This window comes from Triticum aestivum, chromosome 7B (genome assembly GCF_018294505.1).
Source record: "Triticum aestivum cultivar Chinese Spring chromosome 7B, IWGSC CS RefSeq v2.1, whole genome shotgun sequence".
NCBI lineage: Eukaryota > Viridiplantae > Streptophyta > Magnoliopsida > Poales > Poaceae > Triticum > Triticum aestivum.
Window position 1 is genome coordinate 106,324,539 of NC_057813.1, and position 20,150 is coordinate 106,344,688.

Here is a 20,150-nt window from a genome sequence, read left to right on the forward strand (position 1 = left end):
ATAGGCATATTCTAGTTAGTCTAGTGACGAGAAACATAGACCGCCAACACATAGAGAGAACAGAGATCAGATTCTATGTCAATGAGATTAGGCTTGAAAGGCATCGGGAATCATTTTATAGTTGGGTAACCCACGTGTACAAGTACTTATTTTGGTCTCTTCAGCCAAATCACGTATGCAAGGGTGCCATATCCTAGTTCATGGTTATCATCATCATGTAACGCCAACAAAGCCCAAGGATTCTCGCTCTCAAGAAAAGGAGCCCAAATATAACATTTGACAGCCTCATGTAACTTGGAGAGGAAACGAGAGGTGTTGGCTTTTGATTACACTTCACCTCTTGTGATGCCTCAAAAAATGAACGAAGAGGCATGACAAAAAAGAAAGAGAAAAAGGAGTGAGTGAACGAAGAAGCGTCTCCGCCTGCCTGCTGCACACCTGTCCTAGTGGCGTGTGCATTCCTGGCTTGCTATGATTAATGAAATTTTCACATAATGATAAGTGTTCGATGGTGAGTCACCAGCCCTCACAAGACTACTAGGCAAGGTTCTTAGCGGGGGTGGAGCTTGGAAGATGGCGTGCCTCCTAAGGTCCGATTTGGAGCATTTCTTTGGGCGGATACATATGTGGGCATCGAATGAGACGTAGACCTAGGAATAGGGTACAGTGAAGACGGTGTGTGTTGTAATGCCCTCAATGCAGAAGTCGTAGTTAAATTGTACAACTTACTGTTACTCATTTTGAGAATGTATAAGTTGTTTGATGAGGCCACACGACATATCCTTTGTATGTTGATTTTTTCGAGGCCTAGCACATGATAATCGTCTTGCATTCATATCAAATGCATGTGAGCCGACGACATTCGTAGAATATGGTATATGATAATGGTGGGGATAGTAAATCATGCCTTATAGAAGGAAGTTACATGTGCTGGAAATGAGGAGAAGTCCATCCACACCGAAAGTACCTTTTCTGCTCCCGAGCTCATTTGAGCTCGGTGAACAGTAAAATCGAAAAAAATTCAAAAAATTCTAATTTTTTTGAGGTGAAACATTGACAAAAGTTCTAAGTGCTTGCAAAAATTCATCATGAAATCACATTCCTGTAAGGCGTGGCAAAAAAAACAAATTCAGGCTCCAAAATGCTTTTGAAGTAGCATTTTCAAAGTACCGATTTTGTTTTTTTTGCCACGCCTTCTAGAAATGTGATTTCATGACGATTTTTTGCAAGCACTTAAAACTTTTTCCAATGTTTCTCTCAAAAAAAAATTGAAATTTTTTGAAAGTTTTTCGATTTTACTGTTCACCCGAGCTCAAATGAGCTCGGGTGCAGAAACTCCACGTCCCATCCACACAACATATATACTTATGTCCACTATAGGCATATTCCACTTAGTCTAGTGACGAGAAACATAGACCGTCCACACATAGAGAGAACAGAGATCAGATTCTATGTCAATGAGATTAGACTTGAAAGGCATCGGAAATCATTTTATAGTTGGGTAACCCACGAGTAGAAGTAATTATTTTGGTCTCTTCAGCCTAAGCAAATACGCAAGGGCGACATATGCTAATCTCTGGTTACCATCATCATGCAACTCCAACGGAGCCCGAAGATAACGTCTGACGGCCTCACGTAGCCTCGAGAGAAAACGAGAGGTGCCGGCTTTCCATTGCATCTCACTTCCTCTCGTAGCCTCAAAAAGTGAAGGACGAGGCATGGCAACGGCAAAAGAGAAAGCGAAGAGGCTAGGCTGCCACACCTGCCCCGGCGCCTGCCTGCCGTCCCCCCGTATCCTAAGCTCGATTTTATATTTTTTTTATCCGAGCAGCCCTTTGGGACCCCACATATCATGTGCTCTTTCGATAACAAATTCCGTCTGCCCGGCCTAAATTTCGCAGCCACGGGCCACGTGCCGCCTGCCCGCATTCGCGAAGCGTATCCACGTAGCCGTCAGGTTCGCGCGCGCCGGCGCGGCCTTTAACCCGGCCGGCACAGCCCAAGCATCCGAGCCGCACCATACCATACTTTGCCCCACCACTTGTGCCACGCCGCGGCCGCCATTATTCCATCCCACTCTCGCCAGCCCTCCCTCACCCGATGCCGCCGCCGCCGCGCACCCTCGTCGTCCTCCTCCTCGCCGTCATCGCCGTCTCGGCCCATGGCCGCCTGCTCGCCTCCGACGGTCTCCCGGGGCAGGGGAGCGCGTCCGACGCCACCGTGCTCCGCCTCCCGTCGGCGGGGCGGCCGGTCGGGGAGGCGGAGGAGGGCGGGTGCGAGATGACCTACGGCTTCCTGCCCTGCACGGAGACGGCGGGGGGCAACCTCTTCCTCGCGCTCGCCTACGGCTTCCTCATGTTCAAGTCCGCCACCTACCTCTCCTCCGGCAGCGAGCTGCTGCTCGAGATCCTCGGCCCGGGGATCGTCGGCGGCCTCTTCCTCCCCATCCTCGGCGCGCTGCCGGACGCCTTGCTAATCCTCGGTTCGTTCTTCTTCTTCCCGTGAACTCTGTTCATCTCCTTCTTTCTTTCTTAAAAAAAAAACTCTGTTCATCTCCTCGCTTCGCTGTGTCTGTTTGATGACTCGTCTTTTAGTTTTCGGATCGTCTCATCGTTGGATGCTCCCAATCGATAAGAACCATCAAATGTATATCATCCAGTGGCTAACAGTATTATATTACCTCTACTAGTTAAGCTAATGTCCATGATCGTGCAGGGCTATTATGGACATTTTACTTCTACAAAATAGGAAAGAGATTAGTATTATTTTTGCAGGTAACTAGGAAAGCGGTTATAGTTTCCTTAAATCTTGATGGTAAATAAGGAAAGATAAAAATCCCTAATTATTGTTTTACTAATCAATCTGTTTTTTTACGGGTACTAATCAATCTGTTAACACAAAGGAGCAACGTGTAGTGTTTATTTTGTTCTGTTAATGTGTGCGTTCTTTTCTCTTTTTTGCCAGAAATTAATAATATCACTATGTTCAGTTAAGTACATAAGTATATTGAGTATTAATCACGTAAGTAATTCAGACAAACTATATTTTCGCCATTTGCACCACACACATACAAAAAATGTCAATATGCATATTATATAAAAATAATAATGCTTAGATATTAAAAAGAAAAAATATCACTTTAACATGCAATGTTGGGTGTGTGCATTGCTTGATGCAGAGGCCGGGGTTATCCTCCTTTTCAAATAAACTTTAATATATAATAAAATAGTATGCATTATAAGGATGATATATTTTACTCTCAGCAAACATGCATACTCCCTCCATTCCAAAATAGATGACCCAACTTTGTACTAACTTTGTACTAAAGTTAGTACGAAGTTGAGTCATCTATTTTGGAACGGAGGGAGTAGTATACAAGTAAGTCATTATTTGGAATGACATAGCATCAAATAATTCTATAATAAAGTATGCTTTTTGTCCCATTTTTACGAACACTCGAGTGATATGTAGATGCAAAATGCATAATGTGTCTGTTTCTTGCATTTCAGTTTCCGGCCTCTCTGGCACTAAGGAGGTTGCTCAAAGTCAGGTTTTGATTGGAATGGGCCTGCTGGCGGGATCGACGATCATGCTTTTAACCATACTTTGGGGATCTTGTGTTATTGTCGGTAAATGTGATCTGTCAGAGGATTCAACTACAATCGATTCCCAGGATACCAAAGCCTTCAGTCTTTTTGGTATGTTGTTATTTCTCAAATTCCAGTTAGGGGGTCCGACCTAACAAATTGAATGTCATTAAATGCACCTGACATCCGGACTTCCAGTCTTCCAAACAAATCGTTGAACAATATCACCACCTAATAGCTTTGTATATTTAGTTACAATGTGATGCTCCACATCACTAGACTAGTTTAGATAGGGGCTCTACTTCAGCTCACACTTCATGAAACTATTTTGAGGAAACACTTCTTGAAACTATGGGCGTTTGTTGGGTCACGCAGTATAAGAAATTTTGATTTCTTTTTACCTCTACATCACAAACATGAATTTTGGACATGATATATCAGTATGATTGCTGGGAATAGTCATCTTCTATAGCATAATTAGTTTCCATGGCTTGCATCAGTACATACGTTATCTATTAGACCCCTTCTGATATTTTGCTAAATAACATCTGCGCTGTTAGGCTCTGGTGTTTCCACTGATTTGCAGACTAGCTATGCAGCAAGAATCATGGCGATATCTGTTCTCCCCTTTATCGTTGTTCAGATACCGCAAATTCTGAAGCTCAAATCTGGTCATCGCTTAACTCTACTGCTTGGGCTTATAGTTGCAGTGCTACTTCTGCTTACTTATTGCCTATACCAGGTATATACTGACCTCATGGGAAAATGAACTCTACGCTTTCCCACCTTTTATGCTTTAATAGTACATTTCTCTCTAGTATAGTTATGTACATTTCTCTCTAGTATAGCTATGTACATTTCGTCAGAAGAAGTTATGAATTTTTTATCAAGGCACTTTAAAATCTTGGAGGTAAGGAAATTTAACAAGAATAAATGATGCCTCTCTACCACCTATCTGACTTTCCTCTAGGCATTTCATTTGGTCAGGAGCTGAAATCTTGCGACACGTGTTCATTTATGTGTTGCTAATTTTCTAAGGGGCAATCACACACTACTTACATTTATTATCATCTTATTTTGATCTATATTGCCCCATTGAACAATACTTGCATCCTCCACAAACAGATCTTTCAGCCATGGATCCAGAGGAGAAAATTAGAATATTCAAAACTGAAGCATGTAATGTCTGGGCTTCTGAAACATGCTCAAATGCATACTTTTGGTCACCTTATCGATGATGATGGCACACCAAATGTTTCTGTCATAGAGAAGTAAGCCACCGGTTTGCAATTCGTTTTTCCCTATATCTTCATCCCAAAAAGTATCTCCACAGTGATACTGTAAAAATTGGCAGGTTATTTCACAAAATTGATCTGGACAATGATGGAAGGATAGGGCGTGGTGAACTACAAGCTTTCATCGTTGGTGTGAATTTTGAAGATATTGAGTTGGATAGTAATCTAGCTGCAGATCAAGTCATGGCTGACTTTGATAGGTCTCGGAATAGTTCCATTGAAAAGGGAGAATTCGTTGATGGCGTCCTTAGATGGCTGGAAGAAGCTAAGCGTGTTGTTGCTGGTTCTGGCGCCTACTCAAAAAAGTTTATGGATGATTTTCACATTGTAAGTTTATAGTCACATGTTTGCGCAGTTGTTTTGTCCATCAAGATAAATCGCATCATCCTACAATTGTGCAGACAACAGGGGAAGAACATAATGCACTGCTTGACAAGCATGAAGAAGATGATGAATCTATTGAAAATCCAACCTGGACATGCTTCAAAGCCATTTCACTTTTGCTTCTCGGAACTGCAATGGCAGCTGCATTTGCAGACCCACTCGTTGATGCTGTGCACAACTTTTCAAGTGCTACCAGTATACCATCTTTCTTCATTTCCTTCATTGCGATGCCCTTGGCTACTAATTCCAGCGAGGCTGTCTCAGCCATTATCTTTGCCAGCCGAAAGAAGCAACGCACTTTGTCTCTAACATTCTCTGAGGTATGTCTGTTGGATACCTTGTGTTTACTGTTGACAATTGGAGCAGTCATATAAATACCTTCATTCTGATTGATTTCTTAGTTTCAATGTTGTTTTCCCTTCTCTAACTTTTTTTGTTTTTATTTCTCCTATACTGTTAAGCTAGTTATTTGGTAATCTTTTTATACTCCTCTGTCCGAAAAAGCTTGTCCCGGTGCTTGATACATCCATTTGAGGGACAAGCTTTTCCGGACGGAGGGAGTATATTGCAAGGTATTCTGTGGAAGAAATTAGAAACAGTTTTCCGAATAACTGAAAGTTCTTACATACTGTAGACTTGGGCTTCCTTGGTGTTCTGTTGTTACTTGTTACCGTGGAATTCTATTTTTTTTCTTGTTTTGTGCAGGCTTTTTTTTTAGTGGATATAGGATGTACGGTGCATAAATATTTGTCTTTTTTGTGCAGCTGCTTTTAGATATATGAGTATTTTTCTGTATTCTTCTTTTTTCTTGGTCAAGCTGCACCCAAATATTTATTCCGTTCGGATACATGTGAGACAAAATGTGAGAGGACAATCAATGGATGTTAGATTCTGTACAGAGTTAGTCGAATTTACAGAACATGATAAGAGAATTTTATCAACACTTCTGGACGTAAGCAGAGCACATCACATCACAAGAAAGCTTAAACTGTGCCTTAGAAGGCGTAAGGTGCTTTTAAGGAGTTAATACAAAACTAATTCCGTGATGGTAGCAAGGGTTTGACCGTTTGAGATCCAAATTGATGATATTTGAAAAAACATACTTCAGATGATTAAAAATTCTACTCAAATGGCAAAATGAAATTCTACTCAAATGGCAGTATGGAAAATCTGATTGATTGAATGATTTTTGGCATCGCTACATACAAGTCACTCTCGGATCTTTGGGCAAAATCTTATTTCATTGAATGATTTTGGGCATCAGTACGTATAAGTCACTGTCTGATCTTTGCAGTCAAACGTTGATACATGTTTTCTCAGTGGTACATGGATATATGTTGTATACAAGACTGACCACATGAAAATAGTGTCGCTCTGCTTACTTTGAAAATATTTCTGTTTTATTTTCTATCAGCATGTCATTGTAAGATAGCATGGCCATATCTTTTTTTAATAAGGCAGGAGCTTCGCAACACAAAAATCTTGCCATACCGCAGTATTTGTACGCCTCAAAAGTTCCAAAAGGGGAATTTCATGTGATGCCGCCATTTAAACTGCAGGTGTATGGTGGAGTGACCATGAACAACACGCTCTGCCTGGCTGTGTTCCTGGCTCTCGTCTACATCAGGGGCTTAACTTGGGACTTCTCATCGGAGGTGCTCGTCATCTTCCTCGTGTGCATCATCATGGGCCTCTTCACCAGCTTCGGGACCAAGTTCCCGCTGTGGACGTGCTTCGTCGCATTCCTTCTGTACCCACTGTCGCTGATCTTGGTTTACATCCTCGACTACAAGTTTGGCTGGTCGTAGACCTAAACCGAATGGCTGATTAGTTGATAGGTCTGATATACGGCATGGATCACTCCTCTTACTGTTTGTAAACCTCAGTCTGGTACGTGTTTCCGGTTGGATGCAGACTATGGATTTGACATATTGCATACTTGGGGCCGTCACTAATAAGTGAAGATGAACTCTGTGATCATGATATCGCGTGTGTTGCTGCAGGAATTGGTTGCAGTATAATTCATCGAGATTTGTCATACGAAACATGAATCTATTGTATAGTTGTTAAACATCTGTTGACAAACTAACATAACTGAATGAGAAGTCTTTATCCATGCATGGTTGCATATTGAAGGTTTTTTCATACATGGCTGTATATTTTGAGGTGGTATGTTTATCTATTTATGAGTTGTTATGTTTCTATTTACTGATTTTGTTGATATAATAATAGTGCTTAGGTCTAGATCAGTGCGAGGCTTGCAACTTTCTTCTGTGAAGCTCGGCTGCCATGTCCTCAACGCTGTGGTCGATTGTGCATATGCCCCTTATGGGGTTTGTATCTAGGTTTTCGCACAGTTTTCCTCCAGTTAACCGATCAATTCTCTTCTTAATCAATGAAAATGGCAAATCTTTTGCCTCGTTTCAAAAAAAAAAAGTGCTTAGGTCTCGCTCGTCACCAAGACAATTTCAGTAAATACAACTCAACATGTGCACCAGCACCACTATTACTCCATCAGCCATCCCCCACTAAACTAAATCTACCAAACAAAATTTGTCCAGTCTGAATTCGCTGTTGTTGCGCAGATCAAATCAACCATCAGAAGACCTTGATAGTTTTCCAGAAGCCCTTCCATTTCTTGGTCTTCAGGCTACCAGCTGGTGCCTGAAAAAAAAACAGTTGTTTAAGACTGAGAACGAATGTAAGAGCAAAGCAAAAATACAATACTGACGAACAAGGCCATTAGCTTAGCAAAAAGAAGGTGACCTGTCGATGAAGACAATGCGGCATCAGCGTAGCTTAAAAATTGAAATGGGACTAGATTTCGGATTTTAGAATTTGGAGGCTTAGAAGTGCATTCATCATCTAAAGCATGACGAGTGTTGTCATCATCATCATTAGGTTCGGTCTTGGTTAGTTTGGCTCGGTACTTCAGGGTCATCGGTTTATATGCCCACCCCTAATCATCATCATTGACTACATACTCAAGGTTCCTGCACTGCAACTCTCCCAGCATGGAAGTAGGCTTTTCTCTATTTGATTTTCAGGGTCAACTTCCTACTCACAGGAGCCGTCCTTGTAACGACGCCAATTTTGATCATAAAAATAAGTTTACCAATCATCTTTGCATTTAATCGTTTTACTTTTCACATCATGAATACATGATCCAATTCCGCTTTATAGATGAGCTACAAATGGGTTGCAGAAGAATTTTCTTTTCCATCTCTGCTAGTTCTGGACTTTGTGCCCCATATCATTCAACTCGACATGTTGCAGCATTGTAGGCGTAGTGGAGATGACAAAGAATTTTTTTGTCATTAGTCTTTCATTGGCACAGTGGAAATAAGGTATCAATTTGTATATGTACATTTCATTATGTGAAACAAATCCGATGAAAGGAAAAGACAGCAGGAAACTTTTTATTCAAATCCGCAACATAGTGATGCAAATTTGGAATCTTTAGGGTACCCTCCGACCCTATTTAATATAATTAAACCAAAGGAACTAAAATTTCAAAAGTAATGTCAATTCTGAAAACTTAGTTCATTTAGTTGAACTAAGGAGGGGTCGGAGGGTACCAAATTTGCATCCCTACCGCAGCGTGTATCAAGATTCTCTGAAGTTACAAGGAAGGTCTGTTTTATAAGTAGCAAACTGAGACTGAAAACTAAAATGGAGCACAACCAAACAAGGATTGCAACAAAGAGATGCAATGCAAGGAACCTGGAGGATGTACGCAATGATGATCATACTTGTCCTGCTTTCAATAACGAATAAGAGATATAAGATACAACAATAGCTGCAGGCTCTTCATAAACACAAATGTTTCATGGGCTGGAAAAGCAAAGCAAAAAGGTACCTATAATGAAGTACTAAATTTTGAGACTAAACAGTGACACCTAAGCTCATGGGCTTGTTGTTTATCGGTCCATTCGTTATTCCATTAAGCAAATTTTGCAACCAGCATCAATTTAGCTTAGTATACTCCCTCCGTTCCTAAATATAAGTCTTTTTAGGGATTCTAATATGGACTACATATGGAGCAAAATGAGTGAATCTACATTCTATATTTCATCCATATGTAGTCCATATTCAACTCTCTAAAAATACTTATATTTAGGAACGACGGGGGTATTTTGCTGGTATGGTCACTCTGTTTATGTCAAACCAAAATGATTGGGTTCACGAATCAACATCCAAAATCACAAAGCGATACAATTGGGTTCACGAGTCAAATAATATGTTTGTGAATCAGAGTCGGCGGACCAAAATCACTAGGTTCACGAACCAAACATGTATATCCCCAGCAAAATGGGAAGTAGCTAATCAAAAAGGAGCAAATTCTGAATATGGTAACCATGATTTCAACAATTGCAAGTTTCTAAAAAAACTAGAACCACTAACAGTGACAACAAATCATAATATGATTAAATAAACTCATCTCTGCAGAGCAATTCCACATATAATATAGCATCAGGTCCAGAAGCATTGCAGACAAGTCCATATCCAAATTTATCAATTAGCTGTGTAAACCTAAGGCCAAATTAATTCATAATCAAGCATGTTCACTGGAAAACTGGAAATGGCACTCCACGATCCATATCTATCTAGGTGCTGATCACATCCGTCGCTCTGCTATTCGTTAACTAGCGATGTTACACAAGATCACCCATAGCTAACTGTTTAACATTCAAAACATGGGTCAAGGGGTGACAAACCTTAAAATGTTATTCCAACACGACAATCCAGCAACGTGCTCCCAGACCAAGCATGCACAGAGTCTCTTTTTCCATTTTGTCTTTTCAGGTAGAAACTTCATTCGGCACCTTCTCAGCACAGTAAGATGCATAAGTCGCAGCAAGGCCTGGAATACTCTTCTCATAAGGATGCACATACTTGTCCAGAAACTTCTTCTCAGTCAGCGCGACGATAGAATAGAAGTCAAGCTCAGGATAAAGCAAATCCTTCGAGTTGAGAATATTTAGCAAGGAATGCCGTGGCAACAACCGGCGCTGATAGCTATACATGACCAGAACTGGCCTTTGAGCTATATAGCGTATCTCCAGCCCAACATCCCTTGTCAAGAAATTCACAGTTGTCTGCATCCTTTCCTCGGACATAGTGAGGATACTCGGCATCTTCCTCACAGCAGTCAACACATCATCCTGTGACCAACCAAGCATTTCAAGGTTCCCCATTTTCCTGTCAATTTTCTCCTGGCTCTGAAACGCAAACGCCATGAGCGCGTAGCGAAACATTGGGGAATCCCGGGGCACGCCAAGCTTATCGATGTACAGCACGGCATTCTGGACGTACTCGGGGAGCCGAGTGAGCACCCGGGTAAGGTATGTATCTGAAAATTCTTTGACACTTATCCCGCATTGCTGGAGGATGGCCAGGTTGGGCTTGGCGACCTTCTCGAGGTCCGCTCCGAGGATGCCGCCGTTCGCCTTGATGGCCCCGAGGAGCTTCTCGAAGGAGCCGAAGACCGGGAGCCAGAAGGCGAGGTTGGGGCCGAGGGAGGAGCTGCGGAAGGTGGCGCGGGCGAGAGGGATGAGGCGCGCGATCTGGGAGCGCTTGAGGCCGAGACCCGTGAGCTCGTCGACGCGCTTGGCCAGGTTCAGCTCCACATCGGCGCAGAGGAGCTGCGGGTCGGCGGCGACGATGGCGGCGGTGCCCGAGGGGGAGATGCCGAGCGCGGCGAGGAAGGCGAGGACGGCGTCGATCCTGGAGGAGGACTTGAGGTGGGCGAGCTTCTTGGACGCCTTGCGCGCCTTGGGCCGGGAGAGGCCGCAGTTGGTGACGAGGTACTCCTCGACGGCGAACGGCTCTGGGGAAGCGGGTGCGGTGGCGGCGAGGAGGCGGTAGAGCGGGAAAAGGGGGGAGAGGGAGGGTGTGTGGACATGAGATGCGGAGAGGAAGAGCTTTCGGAGATGGAGCATCGCGTCGCGGCGGCGGCGGCGGCGGCGGATTGACCGCTAGGCGTTTGGGGGTGTTGTAGCTGTAGGGTTTTGCACTCTTTTTTTTTTTTTTTGAACAGACACGGGCCCTGAACTTTGGATAAACATGAAAGCACATATTACAACAGAGACCCAAAAGAAAACTGGAACTACTAAACAGTCCCTGAACTTTGCGAAAAGGACCCGGAACAGAGGAAAGGAAACGCGATCGGGTCCTATTCTGCTCCTCGACGGAGAACTTCCGGCCGACACCGGGGACGAGACCACTTGGGCCGACGAAAGCTCCATAGCACCACGCCATAGACTCCATGGAAGAACACAGCTGCCTCCCTTTGGGCTTCATCGCCGGGAGGAATTTGAATGACCGCCCTTCGGCCAGAAGAAACAGAGGCGAGTCGGCGAGAGCAGGCCTTCGACCGCCGCAGCAGGCGCCATCGCTTCGCCAACAAATCATCCACTTCTGATGGTCCACAGCCCGATCCGCAGCATCCCAACCTACAAGCTCCAGAGCTGCAAGTGTCGGCCACCTCTTCGCCATCGCCAGGATGGCCTCCGAGGCAGGGGACAGCAGCAAGATCCTCCGCCAGATCAGGGGCATCGAGCTTATTACCAGGGACACCAGAGTGGATCCAGTCGGCAGCAGCAAGCCCTCCATCGCCACCACCTTAAGAACCGACTCCAGTAGCCACCGCACGCGACTCGCTCGCGCCGGCGACCCAATCCCCATCGGCATCACGCCAAGCTCCGGCATAAAGCCAAACTCCACTAAGGAAACAGCACAACTACAACTAGTATGTACACGGCAGCTGCGGGCACCTCCCCCATCTTCTCTCCAACCGGCAACGCCGGCGGCGAGCGCCCGGGAATGGGCTGAGCCCCAACTCGCACCTCGAGTCGCCTCCCTTTTCTCCTCTCTCGAACAGCTGCGGGCTATTGCAGTTTCTTCCGGGTTTTGCACTCTCAAGTGCCCGATTTCTTGTTGTGCTGCTGATGATGTACTCCCTTCGGTTCTAAATATTTGTTTTTCTAGACATTTCAACAAGTGACTACATACGAAGCAAAATAAGTGAATCTTCACTCTAAAATATGTCCATATACATCCTTATGTTGTAGTCCATTTAAAATATCTAGAAAGACAAATATTTGGGAACGGAGGGAGTATATTTGAAGATGTTAAAATAGGTGTTGTAGGTATAATTCATAGTGATTTTTACATTTAAAAATGTCAACTCTGACAGATATATATTTGGTGATATAAAACTACTACTTCAATAGATAATGCATATGTAAAGATGCAAAACGGCCAACCACCACACGGCAGTCTATCGTCATTGTACAGCCGCAATATTTGGAAGCAAAATTATCTTATAAATCAATATATTCAGATTTAATATGAACTCAACTTTCATAACAAACATAGTTCATAATCTAGTAACCAAAAGTGCATCATATCAATCAAAGTTATTGGTCCAACAAATTAAACGGAAATATAACAACAAACATAGCATCTCAATTTTCATCCGATCCATTGCCACTAGTCACATTGTAGACATTGACATCATCATCATCAATGGCTTCTTTGTCGAAGTTTTCGTGCGTTGATGCATCGCGCGACTCCATTGGAAGCACCTCCAATGTCACTCATGTTGCTACTGAAGCCACCTCGCATGTCACTCATGTTGCCGCCAAAGCCACCTCCCATGCCATTCATGTTTCCATCGAACCCACCTCCCATGCCACCGAAGCCACCACCCATGTTGACCAAAGCCACCTCCCATGTTGCCACCAAAGGCACCATTCATGGCACCTCCCATCATGCTCATGTAGCCGCCCACTCCACAGCCCTATGGCACCTCCCGTTCCTTCTCCCATTCCATCGCCCATGGCACCTCCCTGTGATGCCCGGGTAACTAAGCTACAGTAAACCACTGCTAAGGATGCCACGTCGCCTCGATTACAGTTGATAATCTCACGCCGGTTCGAAAACCAGTTCAAATTTCAAATTTAAAATAATGTCAAACGGTAAAGGTTTTCAAACATTAAAACTAAATTGTTCATCAAGTGGCAAATAATCCCTAACTAACTGAGGTGAAGAAACCACATTCTTTAGAAAGTTTAGATGCAATCGAATAATTAAAACAGCAGGTAAAAAAATGAAATAAATGTCTTTTGCATTTTATAAAATAATAAACTATTTATTTTGTTGCCCCTAAGTTAATGGGTCAGTAGCATAATTATTAACGCTAAATTAGTAACTACTTTTATAATTTATAAAACTAATACAAATGAGAAATTAAAAGAAAATAGGTAAGAAATAAGATAAGAAAAAGAAAGTAAAAGGAAACAAAAAAAGAAACACAACCCTCTGGCCCAACTGGGCCTTGGCCCAGCTATGCTACCAGGCCGAACTCACCCCCACTCCCCTGTTCCTTGTCCCCGTGGCTGTGGCCGATGCCCGCCACGGCACCGGCCGGCGCCGTGGCGGCCATCCGCCGGCGCTCGCGACCTACATAACCACGGCCACCCCCAAACCCTAACCTTTTCCCTCGATCCCCCTTCTCTCCTCGAGCCCGACGCCCGCCCGCGCCCCGGGCGCCCGACGCCAACGCCGTTCGTCCTCGCCGGAGTCGCCTCACCGCCACCGTCGCCCGTCTCCGCCGTCGTCCCCGTCTTCCCCCTCAACGGACTCCTTCGCGCCTCGCTTGCCTCCGTTCGACTACGACGATGAGCTCGAGCCGGGAAGGACTTCTCCGAGCAGATCGAGCGCGTCTTCATCCTTCGGTCGCCGGCGTTCTTCCTCAAATCCGGCCACCCCTGCGCTACTAACCTTTCGTCGGGCCATCCTGTGCCTTCCCAGTGAGCTGCCATTCTTTTCCCCCTATTTCCCTTACGCATGTATCGCCGTAGCCGCGCCTGTTCGCCTCGGTCGCCCTGAACCGGAGCTCTGCTCCCGCTCGTGCTCACCCGCACCTCGTCGCGCCCTCTGCCTCCAGTGCACGCACGCTAGCCTGTTGTCGCTCCCGCCCGCGTGCGTTCCCGCTGCTGCCCTGCTGCTCGCCGCGGTCGTCGCCCTCACCCTCCCGCAGCCACACCGGAGCTCTGCTCCCCCGCGCCCACTCGCCGCCCCGCCTCTGCGTCACCGCACCCGCGACCATTGGCCTCACCTGCCCGCGCGTACCGCCGCCCCTGGGACGCATCCGGCCGTGCGCGGCGTTGCCTGGCCGCGCCTGCGCCATGCCGTTGCCCGCTGCTGCTCTACTGAACTTGCTGCTGCTGTTGAATGCTACTGTAGGCATAGCTAGCTTGGCTACTTCTACACTGACTACCCCTCTTTACTGCAGCAAAACAATAACAAAAGGAAATTAAATGTGAATGAAAATTGTGTGAACTGAAAGTACACTTGACAAACTCTATTTTATCCCACTGAACCAAATCCTTTTGATGATTAGATTAAATCCTACAAAAATCACAAAATGGCATCTTATGTTAATAACTCCTAGCCTACTAACTTGTGTGTGTTGTGTGTGTGCGTCGTGCACGTGGCCGGAGTAGTGGCCGGCCCTTGCTTAGATTAGTACTACTTAGTGTTAATTAATGGCTAGAATAGTCTATATACGGATGACATGTGGCTCTTTCTTTTTAAAAAGCCTATGACAAGTTGGGCCCAATGCACTGTTCATTGGTTGACTAGTAAAGGTGTTGACTGAGTCAACCCAACTCCTTGACCCCACATGTCTTTGAGTGTGACTAGCCCCTGCTGAGTTTAAAAGGACATTTCACTGTTTATTTTTCGAATTAAATAAATTAAAAAATCCTTTAAACTTTAGAAAATCATAGAAAATAAACCGTAAGTCGGATGAAAAAGTTTTATACATGAAAGTTGCTCAGAACGACGAGACGAATCCGGATACGCGGTCCGTTCGTCCGCCACACACCCCTAACCTATAGAACTCGCAACTTTTCCCCTCCGGTTCATCTGTCCGAAAACGCGAAACACCGGGAATACTTTCCCGGATGTTTCCCCCTTCGTCGGTATCACCTACTACCGCGATTGGGCACACCTAGCATCGTTACTTGTCATGTCATGCATCGATATGCATTTGTTTGCATTGTATTCATTGTTTCTTCCCCCTCTTCTCTCCGGTAGACTACGAGACCGACGCTGTTGCTGCCCAGTTCGACTACGGAGTTGACGACCCCTCCTTCTTGCCAGAGCAACCAGGCAAGCCCCCCCCCTTGATCACCAGATATCGCCTATTCTACTCTATACTGCTTGCATTAGAGTAGTGTAGCATGTTACTGCTTTCCGTTGATCCTATTCTGTGCATAGCCTGACATTGTTGCTACACCTGTTGATACCTTACCTGCAATCCTAAATGCTTAGTATAGGATGCTAGTTTATCATCATTGGCCCTACATTCTTGTCAGTCTGCCTTGCTATACTATTGGGCCGTGATCACTCGGGAGGTGATCACGGGTATATACTATACATACATACATACTATACAGATGGTGACTAAAGTCGGGTCAGCTCGAAGAGTACCCGCGAGTGATTCACGGATTGGGGGCTGAAAGGACCTTGTCCCGACGGCCCTCTGTGTGGATCTTTGTGGCGGAGCGACAGGGCAGGTTGAGACCGCCTAGGAGAGAGGTGGGCCTGGCCCTGTTCGGCGTTCGCGGACACTTAACACGCTTAACGAGATCTTGGTATTTGATCTGAGTTGGCTACGAGCCTATACGCACTAACCATCTACGCGGGAGTAGTTATGGGTATCCCGACGTCGTGGTATCAGCCGAAGCACTTCAGACGTCAGCGACGGAGCGGCGCGCGCCGGAATTGGACTGGAACGCCTGCTAGGCTAGGTCTGCTTTCGGCCGCCCTCGCAACGTGCAGGTGTGCTATGGGCGATGGGCCTAGACCCCTGTGCGCTTAGGTTTAGACCGGCGTGCTGGCCTCTCTGTTGTGCCTAGGTGGGGCTGCGACGTGTTGATCTTCCGCGGCCGGGCATGACCCAGGAAAGTGTGTCCGGCCAAATGGGATCAAGCGTGTTGGGTAAGTTGGTGCACCCCTGCAGGGAAGTTAATCTATTCGAATAGCCGTGATCTTCGGTAACAGGACGACTTGGAGTTGTACCTTGACCTTATGACAACTAGAACCGGATACTTAATAAAACACACCCTTCCAAGTGCCAGATACAACCCGGTGATCGCTCTCCTACAGGGCGACGAGGGGAGGATCGCCGGGTAGGATTATGCTATGCGATGCTACTTGGAGGACTTCAATCTACTCTCTTCTACCTGCTGCAAGACGGAGGCTGCCAGAAGCGTAGTCTTCGATAAGACTAGCTATCCCCCTCTTATTCTGGCATTCTGCAGTTCAGTCCACTGATATGGCCCTTTACACATATACCCATGCATATGTAGTGTAGTTCCTTGCTTGCGAGTACTTTGGATGAGTACTCACGGTTGCTTTCTCCCCCTTTTTCCCCCTTTCCCTTCTTTCTGGTTGTCGCAACCAGATGCTGGAGTCCAGGAGCCAGACGCCACCGTCGACGACGACCCTACTACACCGGAGGTGCCTACTACTACGTGCAGCCCGCTGACGACGACCAGGAGTAGTTTAGGAGGATCCCAGGCAGGAGGCCTGCGCCTCTTTCGATCTGTATCCCAGTTTGTGCTAGCCTTCTTAAGGCAAACTTGTTTAACTTATGTCTGTACTCAGATATTGTTGCTTCCGCTGACTCGTCTATGATCGAGCACTTGTATTCGAGCCCTCGAGGCCCCTGGCTTGTATTATGATGCTTGTATGACTTATTTATGTTTTAGAGTTGTGTTGTGATATCTTCCCGTGAGTCCCTGATCTTGATCGTACACATTTGCGTGCATGATTAGTGTACGATTGAATCGGGGGCGTCACAAGTTGGTATCAGAGCCGACTGCCTGTAGGAATCCCCTTCCAACTCCTTGGCCGAAGTCGAGTCTAGGCTTTACAAAACTTTTACTGACATGGTTGTGCAGCCCATGGGCCCACGTCGCCATTGGGTGGTATTAGGATCTTTTACTCCTTGTCTATACTCTGGGACTCTGATCTCTCTTCTATTCGGGTTAAATGGATTTTGCTAAATCTAACATTAGGATCTCGTTATCACTTTCACCCGGAGAGCCCCTTATTACTGATGATCGTCTGCTGCACGTGAAGACCCTGAAGATACTCTCCGCTGTAACCCGAGAATTTGTGTCCGTTGCTTTTGCAATTCCCTACCACCAAAATATCCCTATGGATAAATACATACATCTGTCATTCTTACTTTTGTTCCCAGTTGATCTTGTCATTGGAAGATACCCTGAAATTCTCTCTATTGATCCGAGAATACTTTGTGCCTACTGCCTTGCAGTTCCTTTCCACCTGAATACCCCTACGGATAATTTCTCGCCCTTATCGAGTATCCACTCATCCCCAGTTGTTCATGTGTTTCACAATGGTCTTTGAAATACTATTTGATCCTCCAAAATTCCTCAGTAGCTTATTGCTCTGCAATACTTGTCTGCTTGCATTATGGATGCTTTCCATATGTCTGGCAATATTCGTTAGTATCCTTAGACACCGTCATTTTAATCCTATTGATTCAACATGTGTGCGAATGCACACAATCATCAATCGACCCTTCTAAATTATCTTTCCGGCTCAGACGTCATTCTGGACATGAGCTGGTTCTGGACCAAACTATTTGTCATCAATTGTGCCTCTGGTCTATTCAACTTATCCATCCTTGATCAGAGTGTCTGCTTCTGATCCCTTGTTTTGGAAATCATAATTCCTTTGTTATCTAAGCATCGAATTATTCAGATGTTCTATAATCTGATGCCCGTGCAATCTTTCTTCCTCTGATTGAGTACAGATACTCACATCAGCTCCGTTGTGGATCGCCCGATCCATTGTTGGATTTCATCCGACATCGTCCTTCATATTCAATAACCTTGTGAGCCTTTCCACGGGTGTATATTGCCTTTGGTAAATTGTATCCTCTGCTTGGCCAACCATGCTCTGCTTTCGAGCTTGTGTATTTACTTTTGAAACTTGTGGTATATGTTCTAAGATGCCCCGATGGGTTGAACCTATGCCTTCCTTAATATGTGTGAACTCGAAAGTTTTCACGAGTCATACTCTTTTGGTATTTTGCCAGATAAAATTTCAACACTACAGCTTCATCGAGCGTGAGAAGTGAATGAAAGATTATACATTGAAGAAGTGGGAGTCGACCTTGAACCTTGTGTTCATGCCCATGGACACGATGTAGATCTTATCATTAAAAGCTTCTCTTAAATTAATTATTCCCTTGGTATAAGTTCAACTTATATCTGGGATCTGGCCTTTTGCAATCATGGTTCCGGCCATGTTCTCCTTTTAAATACCATTTCTTGGACAAGTTGAAGTACTTGTCTTCTGCAGATCATTGCACCTGTCCAACCTTTACTTTGCTCTACCGTTGAGTATTAAACTCTGGTATCTCAAGAATATCATGGAACTGCATAACTTATTATGAGTTCTTCAAGTATTATATCTCACTGATTCTAATTTTCCCCGGGTTCTGAGTTGTTAGACACTCAAGGACATTGATAAGTGAATCAATTCCACACTCCGATTCAATAAAGTAATCTCCGTTGATTATGAGTTTAATAATCCTTCAAGTGATTCCTAGCCTGATCGGCTATATCATTACCATGTTAAATTTTAACTGTGCTACCCGGTCCTTCTTCCCGTAGCACAATTATTTGACGATGAGCTAAGCTTACGTTGATCTTCCTCCTCATATAACTTCGCCTTAAAAACAGTGAGCTTGATTTCGAGTTTGTGTCGTATCTGTGGCTCCAATAATCTTTTGTTGCATCAGTCCTTTTGCTTGATGCATTCGTTGTTCAATTGCTTCTTCGTGGATTCTCTCGACAACAAATTGTCGTGATCATCATCAACATTTTGACTCCTTCCAGGATATCAATGGAATTCTTGATGATAAGTGCCATCCTCGTTCCTTGGTAATTTCAGTTACCATCAACAACATCCTTACCTTCCTTTCATCACAAACTTGTTCATGTTATGGATGCAACTTACTATCCAGCCCGTATTATGATCTACCTTGAAGTATTACTGCCTTTTGTCAAGGATGTTGTGAGAATTTCACCACCTCTTAAGAATTCTTGTTATTGTGATGCTTCTCGCCATCACCATTCTTTTCTTGGTCCCCGTGTTGAGTGAACTCTGTTGTGCGAATTCAAAACTTCTAGCAACCCTATTGCTTTGAAGTGAATGGCCGATAGTTTCATTCTAAGTCTTTTGGTTATCAAATCACCATTCTAACATTGATCGTGCTACTTAGTCCATACTTCTAGGTGCACTTTCGATCAATTTTTAATTGTGGATGTTTTTCCTCGAGCATACATCATTGTATCATTTGATCTGACTAATGTTATCTCCTTGTTCACATAATTGTGGGAATCCATCTTTTTGGAAATCTCAATGAATTGTCGCTGAGTTCATCAGCCACCTCCCCATTCTCTCCTTGGTTTAATGATGAACTCTTGTCTCGGAACTCACTTCCATAGTTCATTTCCCGAGAATCTCACATTGTCATCTCGTTAATTGGTGTCGCACCTTCTCTTCTCAGGCATCCTAAGTCTGAGGTATCATGACACCAATCGGATCTGAATCTCGGTCAGATATGATGGTTGGGACAACTTTCCAGGAGTTATGATGTTGGTCCTTTGATGACCCAGTATTATGATGTCATGCCTAGCCCCCCTGGCTGGAGGACCTATCATTATAATTTCTTTTTCAAGGATAACTATTCTTCCATGAGGAAATAGTAAGACTTATTCTACAAGTTATTCCTGATGGATCCTTTGTGTTTCCAAAGTCTAATCTTCAC

At 44.7% G+C, this 20,150-nt stretch overlaps 2 protein-coding genes across 3 annotated transcripts; one reads left to right on the plus strand and one right to left on the minus strand.

Annotated features, from left to right (window-relative positions):
* Positions 1-1,981: 1,981 nt before the first annotated feature.
* Positions 1,982-7,396, plus strand: LOC123159294 (sodium/calcium exchanger NCL2). Its single transcript, XM_044577124.1, has 7 exons — positions 1,982-2,482; positions 3,510-3,698; positions 4,148-4,329; positions 4,713-4,858; positions 4,942-5,209; positions 5,284-5,586; positions 6,826-7,396. Exons 1-7 carry the CDS (start codon positions 2,101-2,103, stop codon positions 7,072-7,074), a joined length of 1,719 nt encoding a protein of 572 aa, XP_044433059.1. The 5' UTR covers positions 1,982-2,100; the 3' UTR covers positions 7,075-7,396.
* A 258-nt stretch (positions 7,397-7,654) lies between these two features.
* Positions 7,655-12,198, minus strand: LOC123157109 (uncharacterized). Of its 2 annotated transcripts, none has more exons than XM_044575353.1 (2): positions 9,985-12,198; positions 7,655-7,930 (listed from the first exon to the last, which is right to left on the minus strand). In XM_044575353.1, the coding sequence occupies exon 1, from the start codon at positions 11,206-11,208 to the stop codon at positions 10,069-10,071; it is 1,140 nt and encodes a 379-aa protein (XP_044431288.1). In that variant the 5' UTR covers positions 11,209-12,198; the 3' UTR covers positions 7,655-7,930; positions 9,985-10,068. The 2 variants fall into 2 exon arrangements, with proteins under 2 accessions (XP_044431288.1, XP_044431289.1); XM_044575354.1 differs by lacking the exon at positions 7,655-7,930 and adding an exon at positions 7,937-9,023.
* Between the last annotated feature and the right edge of the window lie 7,952 nt (positions 12,199-20,150).

Excerpts from the sequence above, each read along its gene's own strand:
- LOC123159294 (XM_044577124.1), top strand. The coding sequence starts at position 2,101 with ATGCCGCCGCCGCCGCGCACCCTCGTCGTCCTCCTCCTCGCCGTCATC. Across the intron at positions 4,330-4,712 it reads TTACTTATTGCCTATACCAG|ATCTTTCAGCCATGGATCCA; the intron begins GTATATACTGAC and ends CTCCACAAACAG. Across the intron at positions 4,859-4,941 it reads AATGTTTCTGTCATAGAGAA|GTTATTTCACAAAATTGATC; the intron begins GTAAGCCACCGG and ends AAAAATTGGCAG.
- LOC123157109 (XM_044575353.1), bottom strand. The coding sequence starts at position 11,208 with ATGCTCCATCTCCGAAAGCTCTTCCTCTCCGCATCTCATGTCCACACA.